General features: G+C 41.3%; 2 protein-coding genes across 4 annotated transcripts; both read right to left on the reverse strand.

Moving 5' to 3' along the window:
- Positions 1 to 1,058: 1,058 nt before the first annotated feature.
- SNRPN (small nuclear ribonucleoprotein polypeptide N) lies at positions 1,059 to 11,661 on the reverse strand. Of its 3 annotated transcripts, none has more exons than XM_065547261.2 (8): positions 11,511 to 11,661; positions 5,155 to 5,224; positions 4,147 to 4,298; positions 3,231 to 3,342; positions 2,626 to 2,778; positions 1,737 to 1,875; positions 1,324 to 1,449; positions 1,059 to 1,235 (listed from the first exon to the last, which is right to left on the reverse strand). In XM_065547261.2, exons 2-8 carry the CDS (start codon positions 5,155 to 5,157, stop codon positions 1,198 to 1,200), a joined length of 723 nt encoding a protein of 240 aa, XP_065403333.1. In that variant the 5' UTR covers positions 5,158 to 5,224; positions 11,511 to 11,661; the 3' UTR covers positions 1,059 to 1,197. The 3 variants fall into 3 exon arrangements, with proteins under 3 accessions (XP_065403333.1, XP_065403328.1, XP_065403329.1); XM_065547256.2 differs by having other exon boundaries at positions 5,155 to 5,300; XM_065547257.2 differs by having other exon boundaries at positions 5,155 to 5,323.
- On the reverse strand, positions 4,192 to 25,157 carry SNURF (SNRPN upstream open reading frame). The gene is made up of 5 exons (XM_045397156.2): positions 25,073 to 25,157; positions 17,311 to 17,406; positions 11,511 to 11,661; positions 5,155 to 5,224; positions 4,192 to 4,298 (listed from the first exon to the last, which is right to left on the reverse strand). Exons 1-3 carry the CDS (start codon positions 25,084 to 25,086, stop codon positions 11,556 to 11,558), a joined length of 216 nt encoding a protein of 71 aa, XP_045253091.2. The 5' UTR covers positions 25,087 to 25,157; the 3' UTR covers positions 4,192 to 4,298; positions 5,155 to 5,224; positions 11,511 to 11,555.
- Between the last annotated feature and the right edge of the window lie 1,485 nt (positions 25,158 to 26,642).

Below are 26,642 nucleotides of genomic sequence, written 5' to 3' on the forward strand. Positions count from 1 at the left end.
GAGAGTGGCCATTAATCCAAGAAGCTATTCCGGCAGAGACCATATCAAGTCAGTAACAGGAACTGCTGTTACTCTGATAGTTCCTTTTCCTTGAGTAATTACCGTCTGCAAGGATGTGATTTAAAAGATGGAAAAGGTGACATTCACAATCACTCCTGGTAAATTCAAGAGAAAAAATGTAACTCCAATCAGTCTATCAGTATTATCATGGAGCTAACACCAATCTCTATAGTACCTGGTAATCAACTGTTACAATCACTATGAATCATTCCCTTGCTGCCTACTATAAACTTTAGCTGCAAAACCTAAAAATCTCTTCCCTTTTATGAATGGCTTCTTTGTCCCGTAACCAACTTGAACTGGACCTAGAGACTCGGGAATTCCTGAACTATTTACTCCCAATTTATCACTTAGTGACACCACTGAACCTAACTGTAATTTGTATTTCAGTGCTCCAAGTATGGTTTAGTGTGTCAGTTATCTCTATTATCAGTGATACAACTTATTCGCTCAAATATGCAACCTCCTGCCTCCCAGCACCCAGGACCTTCCACTCATTTAGTAATTTATAAATAAATACTTACTCAATGGTAGAAAATGATTATTCCAGTATCACATCCTCTACTGTGATCACAGGGCACTGTAAAACCTGATCAACTGAGGTCAACATCCCAAGAAAAAGAGTAACTTCTATTTCAAAAGCCTTGATACGTAACGAGCATGATCGTGATTCATTACAATTTCCTTCAGTATATAGGTGGCCTTACAAGGGCTTTCATCCCATCCCCACTTCCCTTCAGATAACATGACTTAGTAACAGGAGAAGCAGGAGGCCACGTGGGAAGCAGCACAACCACTTAAAACCCCCTGGGTCATGAAAACATTATTAACCAACACCAGTCAATGCACAAAGTGAAAGTTAGAAAGCAGAAAACCTTTTTATCCTAAGAATGAAAGAGAATATGATTTGAATCTACTGCTTAATAGGCATCACCTCATCCACAGTAACTTAAGATCTCATCAAAATCAACAGGCAAAAAAATATATACAACAGTACCTCACAGTTTAATTGCTCTATGCATTTATTATTAGCTATTATTAATGCAGAATGAGGGGACAAAAAGCTCACAAACACTCTACACAATTTCACAAGACGCATTGCAGGGGGAAAAGTGACTGAGATGGATCAACAGTATGCTAGGGTCTTGGTGGACGCATTCCTGGGGGAGGTGGACCTGGAAAGGAAATAGAAACATTGAGAAAAAGAGGATACACATATTCAGGGGCCTGGCTGAACCATCAAGCCCCTATGCTCCCACTCACCTCTAATTCCTGGTGGAGGGGGTCTCATTCCCGGAGGGGGCATGCCTATTGGCGTCCCTCGAGCAGGGGGAAGCCCAATTGGTGGGCCCATGGGTGGTCTCATACCAGGTGGAGGAGCCATAATGCCTGCGATGAAAAATGGTAGAAATAAAGGCCTTATAAACCGGCTTAGAAAAGCTGTTAGAATTTAGCCCAAATAATCCCTAAAGAAATGGGCCAGACAACAGTGATAAGAGTCAAATGATTTCTAAATGACAATTACTCTCCTACGTCTTTCATTAAACACCAGTACCTAGAAGAGGGAGGAAGCATATGCCCTGGATTCTGAGTTAGGCCCTCAGGCTGTGTCTTAAATCAGTAAGCTCTCTCTAGTCAGAGATTCAAATTCGTCTTAATGTTCACCAATCCCTTACCTGGAGGTGGGGTTGCTCTGCCAACAGGTGGGGGCGGAGTCCCCCGTCCTGGTGGGTACTGTGTTGGGGCTCCAGCAATGCTGGCGGTGGCAGCAACAGCAGCAGCTGCTACAGTGCCTCTTCCCTGTGGAGTCATTACCTGAGAAGGCAAGGGGAGAAACCAACAAAGTGATACATACCTTCACGTTATTCAAACACAGAAAATAAATGAGAAAAATGGCCAATTAGATACAAACAACTGTTGCAATGTTGTACTTCTCTCGTTATTCCCATGTTTTTTTTTTGAGACAGTTTCACTCTTGTCACCCAGGCTGCAATGCAATGGTGCAATCTCAGCCCACTGCAGCCTCCCACTCCCGGGTTCAAGCGGTTCTCCTGTCTCAGCCTGCTGGGTAGCTGGGATCACAGGTGCCCCCAACCAGGCCCAGCAGGTTTTTGTGCTTTTAGTAGAGACGGGGTTTTCACCATGTGGGCCAGGCTGGTCTCCAACTCCTGACCTCAAGTGATCTGCCCACTGTGGCCTCCCAAAGTGCTGGACTACAGGCATAAGCCACCGCACCTGCCTATTCCCATATTTTAAAAACTAATCTTAGTACACTGACATCCACAAAGCCCTTTGATCTTTTCAACTGAGGTATATCCAGGCATTCCGTTCACTCACCACTAGTGGCAAGTTACTCTTACCAAGAGTAACTCGGGTAATTTTAATCACCCAATGACCATTTTAAGTAGCTAGTTTTATTCCCTTCCTCCTGTATATCTGTCCGTTGGTTCCTCCTAGACCATATGCCCTTTACATAGTATGACATGTACACTCAGGTTTTTAAATCTCCTCGGCCTCTGGCTTAGTCACATTCTCCCAATATAAAACCCTCCGCTGGTTCCTCACCTGCTGGGACGGTCCCCCAACTCCTCGGACAGGGCCTGCCAATCCAGCAGGGGCCTGGGGAATTGGCACACCAGCTGGTACTCCTCTACCAGCTGCCCTACCAACCCCAGGGCCTCCAGCAGCTCCAGCAAGTGGTACCCGAGCAATGCCAGTCTGAAACAAGAAAATGTATAGCCTAAAATCAAACAATTTACAAGTTCTCAGTATTTTTATGCATCAGAGATCACTTCTCTCCACCATTTTCCCAGACATTTATCTCGTATTAGTTCTGTATCCAAATGAACAAGCAAGTATACCATGGAGGTATCTTGTGGATAAAATGCACATTATTTGTCAAATTGTGAAAACAGCTCTTTTATAAACATACCAAGCAAACATGAATCAGCAACTCCTACCCTCACCTAGGTAATGCCCAGCACACAGAATAATTCACCAAAAAACCCTTAATCCCAAATAGCATAGGCAACCAACAATTGATACTAAGTGCTTGGCACATTTGACAATCCATGTTAAACTGTGTCTGTGCTGTACTGTGATTTCAGACATCTCACATAATATGATGTCCTTGCAAATTAGAGTTCTGTCCTGCTCTACATCTTCCTTACATCTTTGGGGGGTGGCCCCTCCACAGTCATGGATACCAAGTTCTCCCCACGCAGCAACACCAGACCCAAAACCCGCTTTTCTTCACGCTCTGGTTGCTTCGCATTCTTTGGCCTACAAATCAGAATTAAATTTTAGTGAGATAATTTTAGTGACCCCTAGATTACTCACTCATCAAAATATTTATACAACCTCAAGTATCAATTAAGGCAACCGATGCTAAACAGATATTAAGTTATCACTGAAAAACAAACCAAAAAAAATCTGTAAACAGTTAATATAAAAGGGTAAATAGTAAAGCTGTTTTCTGATCTAACTTTAGTCTTTTACAGAATGTTCCTTTGATGTTAACACTACAACAAGACGAATTTCTTTTGTAAAACGCCTTTTAAGGAAAACAAAGTTGAAACTTCGGTTTCCATATTAAAATGGAAATTTCTTTAAAAAATTACTTAAATAATTAAATCATAATGACAGGATGACACAACTGAAATAATGCGAACAGTAATAGGCAAAGAGAGGATAACAAATAGCAACCATATCCCAACTCCTCAACCGTGAAGAGCAATTATTATTCTCTATTTCAACCCAGATTTATTCGGTCTAAGACTGCTGCAGAAGCCAACCAATTAATTAACAATAGCATTTTTCTCAATTTTAAAAATAAATATAACTTAATATTTTGAGCACTACACTTTTATTCCCAGTAATAAATCCATGATTGTCTCACAAACTTAAAAGAGTTTATATGCAGACTCTGACCTAATTCAGAGATCAGGTCAAGAGGTGAAACAATAGACTGGCTCTACCTTAGCTTCCCTACCTACCTCAGTTACCCTTGGAAATCCCTTACTCCAGCTCTGGCCTTCCTTTCCCACTGCCTCTGCGTCCAACCCCCATTTACCCAAATCAGCTTACTTGATCTTTCTGAACTCATCACAATCACAGAGGATCAAATTCATATGCTTGTCAAAAGCCTTAAAGGTGCCAATGAAGATTCGGCCATCTTGTAGGATACATCTCATTCTATAGTCAATGTGCTGCAGCATCTTGCTACTCTTGCCCACAGTCTGGAAGCAGTAAGACAAGAGTCATGTTCAGGTTGCCAACACCCTAGTCTTCTAATCTTCTGTTTCTTCTCCGCCCTTATATAATCCAAGCCTGGTTTCCTTAACTAAACAAATATTCTCTCCTACTTTTTCACCAACATTCTTCCATATTTAGTATGAGTCTCTGGAGGACCACGAAGGATTATGAAGTATTTTTTCACATCTCAAGAACCAATTTTCACCTCCTTAGGGGTGATTATTCTTCTCTTAGACAATGCATGCTGTAAACTGTCCACTCCCCTAACTAAACCAAACCACAATGATTAGGGTGTTCTCTCTCTCCAGACTGCTTTTCTCTGTACTATTAATGCCAAAACCCTTCCATTTTCAAAGTCCTCTTTATTTCTATTGTAATCTGACCTGAGAGTCCATCATCTGCAGGATAGTCCTTCACCACGGGTGGAATCATGACCAAATACTCCTGTATTTTCTCACATCATAAAACATTTCTCACGGCCAGGTACAGTGGCTCACGCCTGTCCCAGCACTTTGGGAGGCCGAGGTGGGTGGATCACTTGAGGTCAGGAGTTTGAGACCAGCCTGGCCAACACGGTGAAACCCTGTCTCTAATAAAGAGGCTGAGGCACAAGAATCTCTTGGACCCAGGGTTGTAGTGAGCCTGGGAGACAGAGCAAGACTCCGTCTGAAAAAAATAAAAAAAATCAGCTCATCTCCCGCTGATACTCAGTGCAATGAGAATCTATATCCATGGATGTATACTAACATTCAGAACCCAAAATCACTGCACATGCTGGCAAACTCTTTCTTTCAGCCCTTACATCACGTTTTCAACCCTCAGCCTTATTGTACAGCTTACCATGATTGCTGTTCCACCAAATTCAATGTCCACAGTTAAAACTTGGTGCTTCTGAAGACCTAGGGGAAGGCTATAGATAAAGGTATGATGCAGGTTCTCCTAGAAACAATGCAAGCTGGGCAGAAGCTTCAAAGAGTAGACGGAGCCTGCAGAGAAAAGCATGTTAAAGCTGCACTGCAATCTACCATATTTTAAAACAGGCATGAAAATCACTATGACAGACATATTCAAAAACATCCTTCCTCTCATACTAGCTTCCTCACCAAGGGACTGCCAAATTTCACTAGTCCCATTCTTAACTGTCACATTTGACACACTTAGGACTGATGAAACTCATTGAATTTTATTTTACCTAGTAATTCCTACATGTTTCAAAAATTAAGCTTCATTTTCCAAAATTTAGTATTTTTCTTTCCATCTTCATTTAAGGTAGTGTCTCTCTCTAGTACAGAATTCATATCAAGTCATCTCTATATCAACATCTCAATTACTCTTTCATTCAGATTTTTCCTTTTTTCTGAGATATGTTGTCATTTGCAACATTCTTTCTTCCCCTAAATTCACTTCAAGATGATGGCAAGTAATCTTTCCCCACTAAGAGCCAAATGTGTTATAAACCTGCCTAAGACTTCCCATGTCAAAAGAGGATACACAACTATGGAATATATATATATATAGACTCACATAAACAACTTTCATACATCATGTAACGAAGGACAAAGTTATAAATCACGTTAACGACTGGGTTCAGTAGCTCATGCCTGTAATCCCAGCACTCTGGGAGGCCAAGGCGGGTGAATCACCTGAGGTCAAGAGTTTGAGACCAGCCTGGCCAACATGGTGAAACCCCATCTCTGCTAAAAACACAAAAAATTAGCCAGGCATGGTGGTGGGCGCCTGTAATCCCAGCTACTCGAGAGCCTGAGGTAGGAGAATCTCTTGAACCTGGGGGGCAGAGGTGGCAGCGAGCCGAGATCGTGCCACTGCATTCCAACCTGGGCAACAAGAGGGGGCAACAAGAACAAAACTCCATCTCAAAATAAATAAATAAGTCACGTAACAATGGGGATACCTGAGGAGAAATGCACTGGGTGATTTTATCATGGTATGAACAGTGTACTTACACAAACCTAGAGGATACACAGAGAGTCTACTATACTCTTAGGCTATATGGTAGATCCTACACTACAAACCTGTACATCATGTTACTATCCTGAATACCATGAACACTCACAATACAATGTTAAACAGAGAAGAGGCTGGGTGTGGGGGCTCATGCTGGTAATCCCAACACTTTGGGAGACCGAGGTGGGCGGATCACCTGAGGTCAGGAATTCAAGACCAGCCTGGCCAACATGGTGTCTCTACTAAAAATACAAAAATTAGCTGGGTGTGGTGGCGGGTGCCTGTAATCCCAGCTACTCAGGTGGCTGAGGCAGGAGAATCATTTGAACCCAGGAGGCAGAGTTTGCAGTGAGCTGAGATGGTGCCACTGCACTCCAGCCTGGGCAACAGAGCAAGACTCCATCTCAGCGGGGAAAAAAAGAGAAAAGGTACAATAAAAACATGGTTTTGTAATCTTAAGGGACTGCCATCACACATGCAGTCTGTTGGTGACTGGAATTGTTATGCAGCTCATGACCGTAATCAAACATGCATACTGTTTCCCTTTTCTCCATAATTTAAAAAATGCTATTAAATATGGCAGCCAAATCTAGCCCGAATTGTAAAAGGTCTCAAAGTGCTTATCATACTAATTTAAAAATGGAACACAAATTACTTTTGAAAGGATTCAAAAGTATTCCTTTGAGCCGAGATCACACCACTGCACTCCAGTCTGGGCAGCAAGAGTGAAACTCCATCTCAAAAAAAAGGAATACTCTAATGCCTGGCTGTCATTCAGTGGCCATGAATCTGATGTCTGTACATTTAAAAAAGTATTAAATAAAACTTATAAAGATCTTAAAAGAACTTTTCAAATAAGCAAACAAAGACCCTCACAAAAATTAAATGTAGTTTCTGACCTATATATAACGAGTAACAGAGTTTAAGGCCCATAAACAGAAGTTTTGAATATTATGATTCTTTATAAAGCAGTCTAAATCCAAGAAAACATGGTATGTGAGACTCAACAGCAATATCCTTTTGTTTGTTTGTTTGTTTTGAGATGGAATCTCGTGCTGTCACCCAGGCAGGAGTGTAATGGCACAATCTCGGCTCACTGCAGCCTCCACTTCCCGGGTTCAAGTGGTTCTCCTGCCTCAGCCTCCTGAGTAGCTGGGAATACAGGCACCTGCCACCATGCCCGGGTAACTTTTGTATTTTTAATAGAGATGAGGTTTCGCCATGTTGGCCAGGCTAGTCTGGAACTCCTGACAGGTGATCTGCCGGACTTGGCCTCCCAAAGTCCTGGGATCACAGTGAGCCACCACACCCGGCCAGCAATATCCATTTTTATAGCATTGCAACACTTGGGACCTTCAGCCACCCAAAGAGACAACGAGGATCATGACTGTGAATGAGCATGACAGATCTTACTGTGCTGATGAAAATGTTTCCTGAGTAGTTCATGTCAATGATTGCACAGTTCTATAAATTTACTTAAATCATTGTTTCATGCACTTGAATTGGGTGGATTTTATGTTTATCAGCTCTACATCACTAAGGCTGTTTTTAACCCATTTATGCCAGAGGTTGGAATTTTTTTGTGAAAAATCAGACCTTGGCGATGACTTTGAGCAGTAGGATATAAATAACTCCCACAAGCTTAGCAGTCCATATGTATGAAATACATCTAGGGATGCGAGTTATGGCCCAAAGAACTGAAGACCTAGAGATTTAGGGATAGATTATTTTAAATATATATATTTTATATATTATATATATTTTGCATATATGTGTGTGTATATATGTCATAAACAATATAATAAAATGAGAACCTGTATAGATAGAAGAGATACATGTTTCACTCACAACAGGAGCTGACCTCCTACAGCAGTTAAAAGGATTCCTTTAGGAGACAGATATGAAATTTACAAACAGTTCTCTCTCATCCCTAAATGTGATACAATGTAGTCATGACCTTGTAAGTGAAACAAAATAAATCACTGCTGGGTGGTCAAATTTATCTTTATAGCACAAGAGAACAAAACTTCAAGAGAAAGGAGACAACAGTAGCAACATCACACTGCAAGGATGGATCAGCAGTCACAGTGTATCTTCGGAGATCAAAGGACACATAAGCAAATAAACCAACTGGTATCCCTCACGGAAGCACAAGTTCTCAAACTTTAGGAAACTGTAGACATTCAAATGATTAAACTGCATAAAAATATAAATCTACTTTAATTCAAAAGTAAAATAAGATGACTAGGGTTGGACAAAGCACATATAGCAAAAAGTAAACTAAGATGACTAGGGTTGGCCAAGGTACACATAGCAAATGAGAGACACCACAGAGTATCGATATTCATCTGTTAAAATTTAAAATTATAGAGGGTCTCCGTAGAGATCCTCCATCGAAGAGTATGCAAAAACAAGTGACAAAACTAAATACAAAATATTAATATGCAATAATTCCAATTAAAAACACAAGAAAACAAATTTCCTTTATTGGAAAGGTTTAACAAAAACAGAAGAACACCAGAATACAAAGGGTGTTACTGAGAAACTAATGGTCTACTAATTTTCAGTGGCAATCAATACTTCTCATGATGTATTTAGAAAACAATGTAACAAAAACGTTTAAAAGTCATACTACTAGTACACCCTGCATCCCAACTACTAGGTAAGCATCCAACTGGATATGTACCCTAGTAAATATTTAGGTACCAAACAAAAATAGAACATTCATAACACAATGTTTTTGTTTTTGTTTTCTGAGATAGAAGTATTGCTCTGTTGTCCAGGCTGGAGCACAATGGCACAATCTCTGCTCATTGCAACCTCTGTCCCCAGGGTTCAAGCAATTCTCCTGCCTGAGCCTCCCCAGTAGCTGGGATTACAGGTGTCTGCCACTATACCCGGCTAACATTTGCATTTTTAGTACAGACAGGGTTTTGCCATGTTGGCCAGGTTGGTCTCAAACTCCTGACCTCAGGTGATCCACCTGCCTCGGCCTCCCAAAGTGCTAGGATTACAGGCGTGAGCCACCACACCCAGCCACATAATAGTTTATTTTCCTATTTTTCCTGGTCATAATGTGCCTTACATTTTTAATGAAAAAGGGTACCAAGTGTTTAAATGTCATTAAGACTACCCATCTTCCTCCACAGCAGGCTTTAACATGACTTAGACTGATCCCTTCCCCAAGAAATTCATCTGATTGTCTACCCTGTAATGTATACTTCATGCATATTTCTATAATCCATTCTTCATCACCTTCTATGACATTATGACTATATTCACTGGCCCCCACTTTGGTGTTTTCTTCTTTGAATCTGCTCCTCTAAAACAAAACTCAGCCAATTTTTTTCTTTTAAATAGCAAGATACTAAGTATTTTACACTTTGCCTGTCCTTCAATCTGCCACAACTACTCAAAGCTGCACCACTGTAGCACCAATGTGGCCAAGGATAACATAATAAATGAACTTAGCTGTGTTCCAATAAAATTTCATTTATAGACACAGGTAGTGGTCCAGATATATTACCAACCTGTGTTCTACAGGAATACTAGTAATGGGTAAATATCTGGGTAGAACTAGCAGTTGAGACTAGAATAAGATATAAATAAATACCATAAAATTACATGGTCCTACTTGCAGACTATAATGTATGACTTAAATGTTGTATTTAAAAATTTACAAAAATCTGTGAACTGAACTGAGCTGAAAATTCCTAAGAAGAAAGAAATCAGTTGTGCACCTATTCAATAAAAAATTCCCTTACTCCAGGGAGCAGCTTGGAACAATGATCAGATTCCAATCTGCTTACGCAACTACTAGAAAATGTTGAGTATAAAGGATTCAAGAAAGGAGGATTTCTCAGAAAATTTCTGTCTCCTTTGATTTAAACTCAAAATTGGCCAGGCACAGCGGGCCACGCCTGTAATCCCGGCACTTTGAGAGGCCAAGGCGGGTGGATCACCTGAGCTCAGGAGTTTGACACCAGCCTGAAGAACATGGTAAAACTCCGTCTCTACTAAAAATACAAAAGTTAGCCAGGTGCGGTTGGGGGTGCCTGTAATCCCAGCTACTCGGAGGCTGAGGCAGGAAAATCACTTGAACCTGGGAGGTAGAGGTTGCAATGAGCCGAAACTACACCACTGCACTCCAGCCTGGGCGACAGAGTGAGACTTCATCTCTAAATAAATAAATAAGTAACTCAAAATGGTGGCCATAAACAAGCCTCACTGATTCAAGTTGAAGAATAATATTTCAAAAACAGACTTTAAAAAAAGGCTAGAAGAAATTTATCAGTAAACCCAATTCCTCTCTGCTCTTACTTTGTAAAAAGTAAACAGTAAACTCTCAGAAATAAGGGCATTCTAAACTTAAAGTAGAAAAAAAGAAAAATCACAAAGGAAAAACAAGAAAATAAATCAAAATCAACTTTGTAATAGCTTTTTCCTAAAAAATGAAAGCAATAACATAAAAAGAAACCAAATAAATCTATATCACATTGAAAATTTATCATATTTTTATTACATTGCTGATTCAAATAGGAAATACATTGGTTAAAACAGAAAAGTGAGAAAAAGACAAAACAAAAAGAATTAGTAAATAAGCATGAGAAAGTATTTAGGTTCTCTAACACTCATTGTTAATTATGTGTTGTACATTTATAATTCACTAGACATAAACTAACTTCGAACTAAAATAATGCTGTGAAAGTATGTTGTAACTGGCCTTTTATTTTTTGAAAGCAATGAATACTAATGTAATACTTTGCAATAAATTTAGAAAAATGTACCTTAAGTTCATATTCCTTGATTCAATTTACTTTTACATCTGCGTATCTGAAAAAATTATTCTACCTTAACTTTTATACAAAGCTATCTACTAAAGCTTTGTTCAAACTACTGGCAGAAAAAAATGACACCTCCCACAAAAGGAAATTATAAAACATTCAGTAACAGGGTATTCAAGAGCCATTTATAGTGAAATACTTTTATATCATTAAAAAAGAAAACTACCTGAAAAACATGCACTACAATAACTGGAATACAGAAACATGACAAAAGTGTCAGGGCAGAAAATTTAAGGTCCCGCTTTTACTTTTTAAAACTTTCTGCAATGTGCTTATTGTATGAAGCTCTAAGGAAAAAAAGTAATGTGTGACTGATAATTAAGAGAACCCCCAACACCCATTCTTTAATGATTCTTTATTCTTGATCATTGCTGCATTAGTTCTAACCTGGTTTTTGCTTGGAATCAGATTCCTCTCTATTCCAATATGGCTTTAACCACCTCTTGGTGTCTCAGCTAAGAATGCCTGCCTCAGTTCAGCCTGGAAATCCACCACAGGTACTTGCTGCTGCTGGGAACGCCTCGGGTACAAATGACACCTACAACAAGAGCACAATATATATAAATGATAGAAGGACATTTGTCTTTATAAGAAACCATGTGAAAGAAAACTAGGGACCCTTACATTTAAGAAGATATTCCTTTTTTTTTTTTTTTTTTTGAGACAGGGTCTCATTCTGTTGCCCAGACTGGAGTACAATGATGTAACTTTGGCTCACTGTAAACCCCACCTTCTGGGTTCAAGTGATTCTCCTGTCTCAGCCTCCCAAGTAGCTAGGATTACAGGTGCACGCCACCACACCCAGCTTTTTTTTTTTTTTTTTTTTTTTTTTTTAATTGGAGACGGAGTCTCCCTCTGTCACCCAGGCTGGAGTGCAGTGGCGCAATCTGGGCTAACTGCAAGCTCCGCCTCACAGAATCATGCCATTCTCCTGCCTCAGCCTCCCAAGTAGCTGGGACTACAGGTGCCCGCCACCACACCTGGCTAATTTTTTTGTATTTTTAGTAGAGATGAGGTTTCACCGTGTTGGCCAGGCTGGTCTCCAACTCCTGACCTCAGGTGATCCACCCACCTTAGTCTCCCAAAGTGCTGGGATTACATGCATGAGCCACCACACCAAGGCAAGACCTTTCTTTAGGGTCAGAGCATGACACTATCTTATGAGAAATTATAAAACAAAACAGGAATCTCTACACAGAGATTGTGCAAGGGGATTAGTGGATACTTAGATACTTACCAAGTCTAGAAATATTTCCAAAAGAACTAAAAACACAAGGGCTGGTAGCCCTGAAGAAACACCATCAGTTACATATATAGTCACTAACTTTCAAATTATCCTATGTGAACAATCCTTTCTCCCCAGGGGTGAGGAGGGATATGCTGCTAAAGCATTTGCAGGGAGATGTTCAGGCTGTCCTTCATACTGATCCTCCTGACAGATCACTACCTGAATATAAAACTTCCAGGGCTATTTAAGGGCTCTTAAAATATGTAAACCCATCATCTACTGGTAAGCAGGGAATTCCAGAGAAAAGCCCTCAACATACCCCTATGAATGGGTAACCTGGCTGTGAAATCTGATCATGAGAAGGAAGAGATACAGGAAATGACAGTTAGCTTGCCTTCAGGTGAGGAGGTGGAGAATCACTAATAATGCTGCCCTTGTTGGTATGTAAGGATTTGGAAATTGGACTTTTTTCTATAGTTTTTCAGTCACATTTTAAACATGTTTCTGTATAATACAGAATTTAGCTGGTCTTTGCTCCTGGTTCCTGGGAAATAACCTATACATCCTGGGAATTTACCAAGTGAAAGAAATGTGCTTGTTATTCCAGGTGGGTCCCTAGGATCACACCTGAGTTCATGGTAATGAGATGTCTCAAGCTGGTGACTAACCAGGCCACAAAAGATCAAACAAAGATTAAAGGGTTGGGGCTTTGAGCAAGCCCTCCTCGGAGGGCAGGAGAGTTGCTGACTGAATTCAATGACACGTCCAATGATTCAATCTTGTCAACATAATGAATGCCCAACAAAAGTCCTGGACATCAGGAGTTCTGGTGAGCTTCCTGGTTGGTGATATACACTAGTGGGCAGGTAATGCATCCTGAGGACAGGGAAGCTTTGTGTGGGACCTGCCGGGATTTTGCTCTATGCATCTGTTCATTTGTATCCTTTATAATAAAACTAATATGTATAGCACTTTCTTGAGTTCTACTAGTCATTTAAAAAACCTTAGTCAATTATAAAATCTGAGAAAATAGTAGGACCTCAGAATCTATAGACAGTTAGTCAGAAGTGTGGGTGACCTGCCAAACCTGGAGCTGGGACTTGGTGTCTGCATTGAGGAGAATGTTCTGGAAGGCATCTGCACAATTGTGAAATTTGCACTAACTCCAGGTAGTCAGAATTGCACTGCACATACCTTTAAATCTTCACACTCTAATTCATAGTCTACTTTATACTCTAATTCATAGTCTAATTACTGAATAAATCATAATTTGGGCATTCTCCATTCTAACCTCTTTGTTTACAAATGACAACTAAGTCTCTGATTTAATAAAGGTCTAAAAAGTGTTTCAGTCAAAAAAAATCTGTTATCTTGAAACTTAAGAGAATTCTCTATTGCAGTGTCCCCCTCAGATTTAACCTGTAACCCAACAGAAGACTAAAGACTGAGAAAATATGAGGCAGCCTATACAGTATTTAATTCATAAACTGCAGAATATTAATTTGAAAAGACATTTGAAGCTTTGCATAAAATAGATTAAGACAGTCCTCCAGCTCCAATTTCTAATTTCCCTTCGAACTCACAATGCATCATCCAGCCCCAAAGAATAACAACTGATTTAATGACACATACACAGACAGAATAAATAAGAAACTTAAAATAAATCAGTGAACTTTTTATTTTTTTTTTTTGAGATGGAGTCTCACTCTGTCACTCAGGCACAGCCAACGGCACGATCTCAGCTCACTGCAACCTTTGCCTCCCGGGTTCAAGCGATTCTTCCACGTCAGCCTCCTGAGTAGCTGGGATTACAGGTGCACGCCACCACATACAGCTGATTTTTGTATTTTTCTGGAGATGAGGTTTCACCATGTTGGTGAGGCTGGTCTTGAACTCCTGACCTCAGGTGATCCGCCCACCTTGGCCTCGCCAAGTACTGGGAATACAGGCGTGAGCCACCATGCCCAGCCTCCTTCATTGATTTTTAATGCTAATAACCACACAACTCCTCCAGGAACACTGCCTCCCAATATTACTTATGGTTTGGGAGGACATAGGAGATGAATGGGTAAATATTGAACAATTCTAGTGTAATAATCTAAGTATACCAATCCTGAGAATCCTAAACACATGGATAATGAGGCAGTGCTAATCAATTCTGCTTACCCATTCCATAATCCAGTCACTCTCAAAATGAAAAGGCACAACTGGGAAAATTATACTATTTCCCTAACTCTGCACTTTCCTCAGATCATTCCCCCTGCAGGTCTCCCTCAAGACCCTGCAGTATTTGTACATATGTATGCAGTGCAGATCAGAAAAAGTCAAGTTATTTCTTCTTCAAAACCATCAAAATGTTTCCATAAATATGGACAAGATGCCTAGAAGGCTTACCTCATCCCACAACAAGATGAGGATGAGAATACCTGTTACTGAGTCCACACTGAGGCTATATAGGAAAAAAACTACAACAAAAATATAGCAAGCTAGAACCTTCACCCACTTAACGGTCCTAAAACTAAGAGTCCTAACCCTCAGCCCTACCTCCACCACAATCTCTGAACTACCTCTAGAAACTCAGGGAATAGTAACGGCACTTCAAAAAAAAAAAGTCAGAGTTACAAAATAATGAAGAGAGAAGCTGGGCGCAGAGAGAAGCAAAGTGCTATAATCCGAGCATTTTGGGAGACCAAGGCAGGTGGATCACCTGAGGTCGGGAGTTTGAACCCAGCCTGACCAACATGGAGAAACCCCATCTCTACTAAAAAATACAAAATTAGCCAGGAGTGGTGGCACACATCTGTAATCCCAGCTACTTGGGAGGCTGAGGCAGGAGATCACTTGAACCCCGGAGGCAGAGGTTGCACTCCATCCTGGGCAATGAGAGCAAAACTCTTGTCTCAAAAAAAAAGGAATGAAAAAAGGAAAAAAGAGACTACCATATCCAATAAAATGAATGATTGAATAACCTATTACAAAGGACAAATTATACTACACAAAATACTTACAAAATATTTATCAATATACAAACAAAACATACATAAAATGTCTTCCAAAGCAATTTTAAAAATGAAAAGTATATACTCACAAAAATAAAAAACAGCAAAATAAATCAGAAAAAACAAAAAAATCTTTACCCTCACCGTAATTTAAAACTTGCTAACAGATGTTTTACAACTTTTCTTTTTGAGACATGATCTCATACTATCACCCACTGGAGTGCAGTGGCACAAACATGGTTCACTGCAGCCTCAGCCTCCTAGGATCAAGTGACCCTTCCACCTCAGCCTCCCAGGTAGCTGAGACTACAGGTAGACATCACCATGCCTGGCTAATTTATTTTTCTGTAGAGAGGAGGTCTCCCTATGTTGCCTAGGCTGGCCTCTACCTGCTGGGTTCAGGTGACCCACCTCAGCCTCCCAACATGCTGGGATTAAGAGGCATGAGTCATCACGTCCAGCTCAACTTTTCACATATAAAATGAAGAAATAACAAAAGACACACAAACTACTACCCAGTTTTTACTATGAGGAAAAATCTTTAATTTGAAAAAAAAATAAGTGAGTATTCATACACTGCATTTTCTTTCTTTTTTTTTTTTCCTGAGACGGCATCTGGCTCTGTCTCCCAGGCTAGAGTGCAGTGGCACCATTTTGGCTCACTGCAACCTCCGCCTCCTGGGCTCAAACAATTCTCCTGCCTCAGCCTCCCAAGTAGCTGGGATTACAGGCACGTGCCACCACACTCGGCTAATTTTTGTATTTTTAGGAGAGATGGGGTTTCACCATGTTGGCCAGGCTGGTCTCAAACTCCTGACCTTGTGATCTGCCTGGCTTGGCCTCCCAAAGTGCTGGGGCCACGCCTGGACTACATTGCGTTTTCAAAGTGATTGTTCTTTCGATTGTTAATAGTCAAACAATGCAAACAAACTAAATATCCAGCAGCAAGCTAATGATTAAAATAATAATGTTATCACACCACCCACACTTTGTAAAATAAAGTAGATTTATGTGTACTGATATGACAAGATCACCAAGACATATTGTCAAAATACATACAGCATGGTGTCGTATGCACACAAACTTCAAATGTGTCCCATGTCCTCCCTTCCTCTCTCTCCACTATGCACACAATGCCTAGGACAAGGTCTGAAAGGACAGATGGCTACTTACTTAAGGATTATCTTTGGGGAGGAAAAGGCCAGTAAATTCGTAGTTGCTTTAAAATGAGACTTTTTATGCAAAACTGTTTTACAAAAAGAATCATCTTCATTAATTATTAATACTTATAAATAAGAAAATAAAACAACTGTAGCTAAGAAAAAAAATGCTATCTACTGACTGTCAAAATTTTAATGGCAATGACTAAATGCCAAAGTTTCAATGTGGACTAAATATGTATTAGGTCATTTAAAATGTTCACATATTTTTAATTAAAATTTCCCTTCTAGAAATCTAAATTAAAATGTGTCTGAGTGCGTCTGTGTATACATCCTATATATACATTCCACACATACATACTAAAAACAGGATAAAAAACACAAATGTATTTTAAATTTTAACAGAATAAATGCACTAACCAAAAACTAACACCTAAATATCACAGAGCAAGAAGATGTAAATTAATCACTTCAGTGCACAGTACACATTTTGCAAACATACAAAGTGATTCAATAATGTAAGAATGCAGAAAAATTTAAATATGCTTATGTTGAAGGGTAATTACAAAATTGTATGAAGATAAATGCACTTACACATGTATAGGAAAAAAGAAAATTATACTAAAATCTTTAAGAATGCGAATTATTTTAGGACAATATGGTTAAGAATTTCATTGCTTTTTTACTACATGTTCTGTATTATATGTGTCTGCTTCTTCAATTATGTTCATTTTAATCCCCTCATTGCATGCTATTTTGTTCTAATCTGAAATGGGATTCTGACTTGCATTTGTACTCACTCTTGGTTGCTCAGTGAGGCAGTCCTTCTGCGTTTGACTTGGACTTCCACCTCTGGTACGTGCTGTTCTGTAGTTCGTCTCAGGTGTAAGCGATCCCTGAAACAGAAAAGAGAGGGATTTGTTTGGTAGACTGCATCAATCTATGAAATAACTATTTGTCAAGGTTATATTTAGAACTACATTTAATATAATGGATTTTTAAATCTAATTAAAACAAGTTAACATTATTACAAGATCTTTAACCTTCAAACAGTCAGAATCTATGATATAACCACTTCTTTTCTCCTTTTAGAAGCCCATGACATCAGAAAACCTGGTTTTAAAAAAATGAGGAAATTAAAATAATGTATCTACCTCTATTTGTAGTCATGTACATATAATATTCCCACTTATGCAGAGATATATACACACATTACACCACTGCCCTACTTACCTTCCCTCCAAAAGCTGTAAACCTGATTTCAAAAATGGTTTCAAAAATATTTTTAGGATACAATAGACATACTTTTGTAGAGTAGAACAGAACATAGTTTAAATTATAAAATATCTACTTAAAAAAAACATGCAAATAGCGCTTTCTTTAGGATTTGCAAAGCAACAGAAGAGTTGCCCAGGCTAAAAACTATCCACATAGCAAAAACAAACAAACAAAAAACCCTGCCATGTTATGTCTGAACCCCTCACAAAATGGCTGCTCAAGGGAACAGAACATGAAATCAGAAACGAACACTCAGACTAGCCATATTAAGGACTGCAGAAACCACCTATGAACCCTTAAAGATGATAAATCAGAAAAGTCAGCAAAGTAACACAAGTAACAACTCAAAAGCAAAATTCAAAAGATAAATGCCAAAAGCTATTAATAATTCTCTGAACCCTGATGTTAAGTCATGTTAGACTTTTAGATTGGTAAAATAGCTTACCAATAACACACAGCTGTTTTATTCCTTCGAGTTTAAATGTTCTAATCAAGCCATACACACAGATTTGATTTCTAAATGGTAAACTTTTATACACTGATAATGTTTATTACTTTTGATTACACAATGGCCTATTAAATATAACACCTGAATTACAAGCAGTATAAGAAGTAAAGAGGACTTCATCAAAAAAAGTTCCGAAAACACTAAAGAAAGTGAAAGGATAACCAGAATAGGAAAAAATTTTTGATAAACATACAGCTGTTTCTAGTATCCAAAACAAACAAACAGAAAATCCAAACAATGAAAAAAAAAGATGGTAGGGAGAGGCAAAGGAAAACTTTTTCAGGTGGTAGATACATTTATGCCACTAATTTTGATAAGACAATGATTTCAAAGGCATGTACTTATCTCTTAGCATACCAACTTTTAACATTAACTATCTACAGCTTTTGTATGTCAATCACACCTCAAAAAAGTATTTTTTCAAGTTTGGTATCAGGAATATGTAAGGAACAACATACAACTCAACAATAAAAGGGCAAATTCTACTGCTACAATGGGTAAAACACTTGAATAGACAGTCTTCCAAACATATACAAATGGCTAATCTATATGAAATGATGCTGAACATTAGTCACTAAAAAAAAGCAAATCAAAACCCCAATGAGGCAGGGCGCAATGGCTCATGGAAGGCTGAGGCCAGACAATCACTTGAGCTCAGGAGATAAGCCTGGGCAACATCTGTATGAAAAAATACAAAAATTAGCTGAGTGTGGTGGTGCATGCCTGTGGAGCCAGCTACTCAGGAGGCTGAGGTGAGAAGGTACTTCAGCCTAGGAGGCAGAGGCTGCAGTGACCTGAGATCATGTCACTGGCACACCAGCCTGGGTGACAGAGCCAGACCCTGCCTCAAAACAAAAAAAAACCCACTGAAATGCCACCATCTGACACCACAATATTTGTGAAGGATGTGGGGAAATTGCTGGTGGAAACAAAGTGGTATATATAGCCTTTGCCTACTTCCTAAAAATGTTAATCATGAAAGTAACATATGACACTAACTCTACTGCTAGATGGAGTAATATTACAAGACCCAAACTCAGCCTCCAAAGCAGCTGGGATTACAAGCGTGTACCACCACACCCAGCTAATTTTTGTATTTATAGTAGAGACAGGGTTTACCATGTTGGCCAGGCTGATGTCGATCTCCTGGCCTCAGGTGATCTGCCCACCTCAGCCTCCCAAAGTGCTGGGATTACAGGCATGAGCCACTATGCCCGGCCAGTTCATGTTCTTTCTATTATACCTGCAGCCTTCCCAGCTTCCACTACACTCTCATACTTCCAAAAAGACAAAATTTCAAGAACCTGGCATATACTAGGGCTACGTAAAACTTTGTGAAACTAATTCTTTGTATTAAACATATTATACATGTTCCTAGTAGCATTATTCATAATAGCCAAAGAATGGAAACAACTCAAATGTCCATCAACTTACGAATGAAGAAAATATGGTATATCCAAAGGAATATCATTCAGCCATAAAAAGGAATTTAGTACTGATGAGTGCTACATTATGGTGGCCAAATATAGCTAAAAATGTAGTACATTAATATAATACAATTAAACTATCAACTAAACCATGATTAATCTAATAGTATACAACTGCAAACACTGTCTTACCAAAAAACAAACAAAAACCGGCAGTTGCTCAATATGAAAGGTCTGAGGTCAACTGAGGAAACAGCCATCAAACCAAAATATTCTATTATCCTACTACTTCAACTTTCTGAATTTACCCTTTTTGTATGTGTGTGAGACAGAGTCTTGCCCTGTCACCTCGAGTGGAGTGCAGTGGCATGATCTCGGCTCACTGCAACCTCTGTCTCCCAGGTTCAAGCAATTCCTCTGCCTCAGCCTCCCAAGTAGCTGGGGCTACAGGCGTGTGCCACCATGCCTGGCTAATTTTTATATTTTTATTAGAGATGGGGTTTTACCATATTGGCCAGGCTGGTCTTGAACTCCTGACCTTGTGATCTGCCCGCCTCGGCCTCCCAAAGCACTGGGATTACAGGTGTGAGCCACCACACCCAGTCCAAATTTATCTTTTTTTAAATGTAGAGACGAGTTCTCACTACCCAAGCTTGAACTCCCAGGCTCCAACGATCCTCCTGCCTTGGCCTCCCAAAGTGCTGGGATTATAGACGTGAGCCACCACACCTGGCTTAAATCTACTTATTTTTAATCTACATATAAAATGTCATCTATGAGGTTTATTTTGAAAACACGGGTTTATTGAATGTTCTAGATACATACACACATGCTTTATCTAACTGCATCCCCAACACAGAAACCAACATTTTATGAAACTGAGGATATCACGAAAAAATCATCATATATAAATGGTGTTAAATATTTGCCCTCAAGGCCGGGCGCGGTGGCTCAAGCCTGTAATCCCAGCACTTTGGGAGGCCGAGACGGGCGGATCACGAGGTCAGGAGATCAAGACCATCCTGGCTAACACGGTGAAACCCCATCTCTACTAAAAAATACAAAAAAAAACTAGCCGGGCGAGGTGGCGGGCGCCTGTAGTCCCAGCTACTCAGGAGGCTGAGGCAGGAGAATGGCGTAAACCCGGGAGGCGGAGCTTGCAGTGAGCTGAGATCCGGCCACTGCACTCCAGCCTGGGCGACAGAGCCAGACTCCCTCTCAAAAAAAAAAAAAAAAAAAAAAAATTTGCCCTCAAATCACTTACACTGAAAGTAACCATCTGGACATACATTGAAAAGCAAAAAGCAATGGGATCCCAATTTTATTATGGCCTAAATTTTCCATAAAATTTACGATGTCAAGAATAAAAATAAACAAACAAACAAACAAAGTTGGCCAGGTACAGCGGCTCATGGCTGCAATGCCAGCATTTTGGGAGGCCTAGGCAGGAGCACTGTTTGATTTCAGGAGTTCGAGACCAGTCTGGGCAATATAAGGAGATCCCTCTCCACAAAAAAATAAAAAGTTAGCTGGGCATAGTGCCTCAAGCCTCTAGTAACAGGTACTTCGGAGGCTGAGGCAGGAGTTTAGATCGATCCAGGAGTTTGAGGTTACAGGGACCTATAATTACACCACTGCACTCCAACCTGGGCAATACAGACAGACCCTGTCTCCTAAAAACAAAAAAATAAGGTTAATGATAGCCTGCTAATCTGTATCCCACGAACACAAGAAACCTCAGTGCCTCCAAAATAAAACCTGGGGAGGATTAACAACAAGAGAATTTGGGCCAGCCACAGTGGCCACAGAGAGACTGAGGAGGGAGAGGATATAGCTTGAGTCTAGCTGTTCGAGTCCAGCCTGGACAACATAGGGAGACCCTGGTCTATTAAAAAAAACAAAAACAAAAAAACTCTGAGCCAGTTAGCATGCAGAAATGGAGAGAGGCTGCCTTAGGTAGTAACAATTCTCACTCAAGCTTTCTGGCTCTGGGCCACAAAAAAAAAAAAAAAGGGACAGGACCAGCGACAAATCTTCGCGTGGAAGAAGTAAGATTTTTAAACCTTCATTGTCCCAGTCACTGAGGGCAGTACTCACAACCTGCTTACTTAAATGATTCTTTATAAAAATAGCTATGTAACAGAGGGCAGTGGCAAAGGAGGTTATCTTGAAATCCTTGACACCTTATAAACTAAATTTTTTGTAAAACAAAAATGTTTATTAGGAAAAAGAACAGGGTAAGGGAAGCATAAAGATATAGAGTAACTATAAATGGGGAAAACATTTCAGCAATGACACACTGGTCAGACAGAATAGCGAAATTAAGATAAGGCAAGGTCTGTGAATAAACCCAAACCAGCTACTACCCTGCCTGAGACAACAATATAAGGGTCTCTCAACCAAGCTTCCTTCCTCTGCATCACAAGAAGGCCTGCCTCACTCCCCGCCTCCAAAAAGCCCTAGCACAGAGCCAATTCACTGAATAGGACACAGACCTTGAAACTTCAAGAGGCCTTTCCAAAGGGATCTGCCATATTGGGATCCCGGGCCTGAATGCAAGACTACAAAATGGCGGACCAGACTAAATACTCAGCTTGCAAATAGCCAAATGACCAGAAGTTAAACCAAGAAATATATGTATGTTAAGTGCTATCTCCATGCAAGCAGGAAAAAAAAGTAAATTATAAGTATCATATAAAATCCCAGACTCCTGCTATTTTTAAAACTACCCAAAAACAGATTATTCCAGAACAAGGCTTTTCGGGCTTCGTAGATGTAACTTTTCTGTTACTTACAACTCAGTGCAACCAGACATACCAGTTATGATAGAGGGAAAATGTAAATACAAAAAAGGCAAGCACTGAAAGTCCTGCGAAGGAAGACAAAATCCTTAGAATAAAATGATTTTTTTTAAAGTACTGGAATATAAAAATGCAGTTATTCATTAACCTTTCTCACCAAATTTTTGTAGCTCCAACTTCAAAAATGATCATCATTAATTTAAAATTCCAAAAAAAGACATTAACTCTGATCCCAAGTACAACCCCACCCCAATAAGATCGTCTCCACTTTTCTGCTTCTCTTTTATTCTCTTTCTGCAAACACAACTTGCAGCTTTCAACTCCCAGAAGATGAAGGGGTCCAGTGTTTGAAACACCTTACAACCTTGGCTGGGAAGAGCCATCATGATACCCTCTTCCCCCAACCCATTTAAGGGAAGTATGCCGTGCATCAGAATGGACTATCCAGAGATTACGAAGGATAAGTGAATCTTAAATAGAGTAAATTTGGCATTTATCAAATGTGTCCAGTGGAAATCAAAGACTACAGGGAGTTAAAAAAGGGGTTAACAAGTCCACTTCGAATAGAGAATTAGCGCACAACACAACCAAGAGAAGAACTGCAAAAATGAAAAGGCAGGATTTTCTAGGGAGTCAGAAAACCAATTTAAAATCTCTATCATTAATGGAGGCTTCCTGAAGCAGCACAGCAGGTCTTGGGGTGGCTGCACCTTTGATGGCCCCCAGACCCCCACCACCCCAGTTTACTGCAGAACAGAAAAGCAGCCCAGTGCAGCTGCCATCCCACACAGGCGGAGGTGGTACAAATGCCTGGCCTCTAGCCACATTCCCCTCCAATCCTCTACAGCCGCACGGTGGGTAAGGGGTGGCTGCCAAGCTTGCTAGGGGCGCCTGTGCCAACCCATCTCCCTCCTCCCCCCTCTACTGCGCCACAACCGGAAAGGAACAGCTGCTGTATCAGCCAGGTGAAGGGGAGGGCTGCCATCCCTTTCAGGCAAAAGCTGCATAAGCCCCCACTCCCCTGCTCCCCGTCTCGCCCCATTGCAAGCGGAGGCGACTGTCACCTCTGCTGCGTCTGCGCGACTGCATCCTTCCCCAGGCAGCGCTTTGGGGAGGAGGCAGCCGCCCACCTTAGCCCGCCTCCTCTGCTTACCACTGCACCCTAAAGAGGATACGGCTGAAACTTCAAAACAGCAGAAGCTGAGCACACACACACCAGCCGCCCCCTCCCCACTGGCGGCTCTAGAGAGAGGAAGCGGCCACCCCCACCCTGAGGCGCTTGCGCAGATCTAAGGCGCTGCAGCGGCGGCCATCTTGAAGGAGCCGCACAATGGCAGTGACGCAACACAGACCCCCAGGCTGTGCCGACACAGCCTTCCAAGACCCGGTTCCAGAGAGAAACAATGAAAAAAAAGGTAACCCTCAGGCATCGCCTGGCCTATCCGTCAAAAGATCTGTAAATGCAAGTTCTGCACATCATTCCTGTCTTCTTATGCTGTAGCCTCAAAAGCGAGGGTTCCTAAAGGGTACACCAGGCAAGGATTCCACGCATTTCTGCAGCCCCTGCGGCAGTGTAGGCGTTGCGCAGTTTTAATAAAAAAGCACCATCACCACAGCAGACAAACCAGATGACCACCACAGCAGACAAACCAGATGACCACCGCAGGTCACAGGAAAATTAAAGGCTGCTGACTGTGCTACTGCCCCTCCTGATGCCCCCTCCCCGCCACAGCGATCATTCAGCGTCCCTTAGTCACTCCAGACAGCAACAGGCCCCGCGGCCGCCATGCCCACCGCCTCCATGCCATGCCCACCGCCGCCATGCCTACTGCCACCAAAGCCGCCAATGCCCACCGCCGCCGCCTTCCTCCTACCTCCCAGCCGCTTCCTACAGACCCTTCCCGCGCCGCGATCACCAACACAAACCCCACCACGGTCGCACCGACTCATCCCCCTGGTCCACTGCCACAGCCTCCTCGCCTCGGTCACTGCGACGAATCCCCCCCAGTCGCCCCACGTACCCTGCTCCACCACGCAGTGGCCACTTCAGTACACCCACCTGCGCTCGACACCCCCTAAATACCCGTCACTCCACGTACCTTCGCCCCGCCACGATCACTCCAGTATACCTACCTCCGCCTCAAATCCCGATGCACCGGTCCCCCCACGTACCCTCGCCACACGGAACTGCAGTCACTCCGATGTACCCACCTCCGCCCATGTCCCTGGCTGGCTGCGGTGACCCCACACGCTCCCCGTCACCACCGCCCTTCCCACCGCAGACACCCGCAATAGGACCTGTGGCGACACCACAGCTGGGGGCGGATGGAGGACGCGCCCCAAAGCGAGCGGACAGGGTACCATCAGGGCGAATGGCACAGCCACAAGCCTCTGAACCTTCCGGATCTGGTTCTCCAGAACAAAGGACTTTAGGACCCAAATGCCCAGTTTATTGAGTACTCCAAGTCCTGAAAACTTGGAATATCTGATGAATAAAAGTGGCTGCTCCCCAGGCTGTCTCTTGAGAGAAGCCACCGGCGCAGCTGACCTTGCTCGCTCCATCGCGTCACTGACCGCTCCTCAGACCGATGCGTCAGGCATCTCCGGCGGCCGCTCCGCTCTGCGCCAGACTCGCTGCAGCAGCGTCAGGCTTCGCACACATCCCCGCCTGAGCATGCGCACTAGCCCGCCTCTGCGGCCGCGCAGGCGCCCTTGTTTGCCGCAGTGCAGGGGTCCCAGTGCCCTCCCTGACCGCAATGACCTGGGGGGTGGGGGCTACTGGACCCCTAGGGCCCCACAGCATTGTTGCATTGAGAGGGGGCCTCTAGAAACCATAAGCAACCTGGGATCAATGGACATGCCTATTTTTTTAAATGTGTAAAATACTAAAGAAAGAATTCTTGGTTGTACAATAAATGTTTGCACACACCACTGGCCAAACAATCCTAATTTACACTCATCCTCAGGTCTTCCTATGTGCGGTACAGAAAAGCTGGTTTGGAAAAGTTAAATGCGCCATAACCACAATCAATGAAAATATGCCAGACTTGAAATCCTTCCAGAAGAAAATCTCCCTAACTCTAAAAACACGCTACATTGTTCAAATTTGGTGGGATCTTTCTTCCTTTTTTCTACTTTCTACATTTTGAGGGGGTAAATTGTGAAAAATATCTTCCCCAAAATCACAATATAATTAAACTGTCCTATACAGAACGGATAGATCATTCAATTCAAAAACACTGGCTATTCAATTCTTGTAAAACAAAAATATGAACTTAGACCCCCACCTAAGATCTAAGTAAGACAGCCTTTCTTTGCCTATTAGACTTGGATACATTAAAATTTTTGCCAATAATCAATGATAGCTGGAGTGGGGAGAAACTGACACTTTTATATAATACTAATGGACAAGGAAACATTATTTTTGACCTAATAATATTCTATCTGCAGAAATAACGGAAGCATCCGTAACTCCAAAATTTAGATACTGATGTAGCTTGGGAAAAGACACTGCTGAGAATAAGGAGGAAATAATCCTGAAACTGTATCTGCATAGTTTTTATACACATTTGCCCTTTCTCAATTGCCCATTATCAAAGAAGGGAGGGTGATAGGAGTGGAGGTTGACTAAATGGTTAAATCCCCTCTCAAGCCCTGTAAGCTACTGCTCAGTTCCCAATGATCCTACATTAAAACAGGTGCACAGAGGCTTATCAATGCTGACTTTTATCATAACAAAATCTCAGAAACTGTGCAATGTTCCTCACAGAGAACAGATAGGCTAAGTAAATAAACGTATATATAAACAATAACATGCAATATCGCTGATGGAAAAAATGATCTATTAGGCTGAACCATATAAAATTGTCAATATTCAATTTTTTTGACCTACAAAAACATTGCAATTTCTAATAGTTCATTGATACATATTCACATAAAATAACATGGGAAGTTGACTCTGATCACAGGAGTGAATCGAAAAATAAAATGTAGGCTGGGCACAGTGGCTCACACCTGTAATCCCAGCACTTCAGGAGGCCAAGGCGGGCAGATCACGAGGTCAGATCGAGACCATCCTGGCCAACATGGTGAAACCCCATCTCTACAAAAAAAACAGA

Source organism: Macaca fascicularis, chromosome 7 (genome assembly GCF_037993035.2).
Source record: "Macaca fascicularis isolate 582-1 chromosome 7, T2T-MFA8v1.1".
Lineage (NCBI taxonomy): Eukaryota > Metazoa > Chordata > Mammalia > Primates > Cercopithecidae > Macaca > Macaca fascicularis.

Excerpts from the sequence above, each read along its gene's own strand:
- SNURF (XM_045397156.2), bottom strand. Across the intron at positions 11,662-17,310 it reads GCCTCACTGAGCAACCAAGA|GTGTCATTTGTACCCGAGGC; the intron begins GTGAGTACAAAT and ends CTCTTGTTGTAG.
- SNRPN (XM_065547261.2), bottom strand. Across the intron at positions 3,343-4,146 it reads GATGAGTTCAGAAAGATCAA|GCCAAAGAATGCGAAGCAAC; the intron begins GTAAGCTGATTT and ends TCTGATTTGTAG. Across the intron at positions 2,779-3,230 it reads AGGGGCCACCCCCCAAAGAT|ACTGGCATTGCTCGGGTACC; the intron begins GTAAGGAAGATG and ends TTCTTGTTTCAG.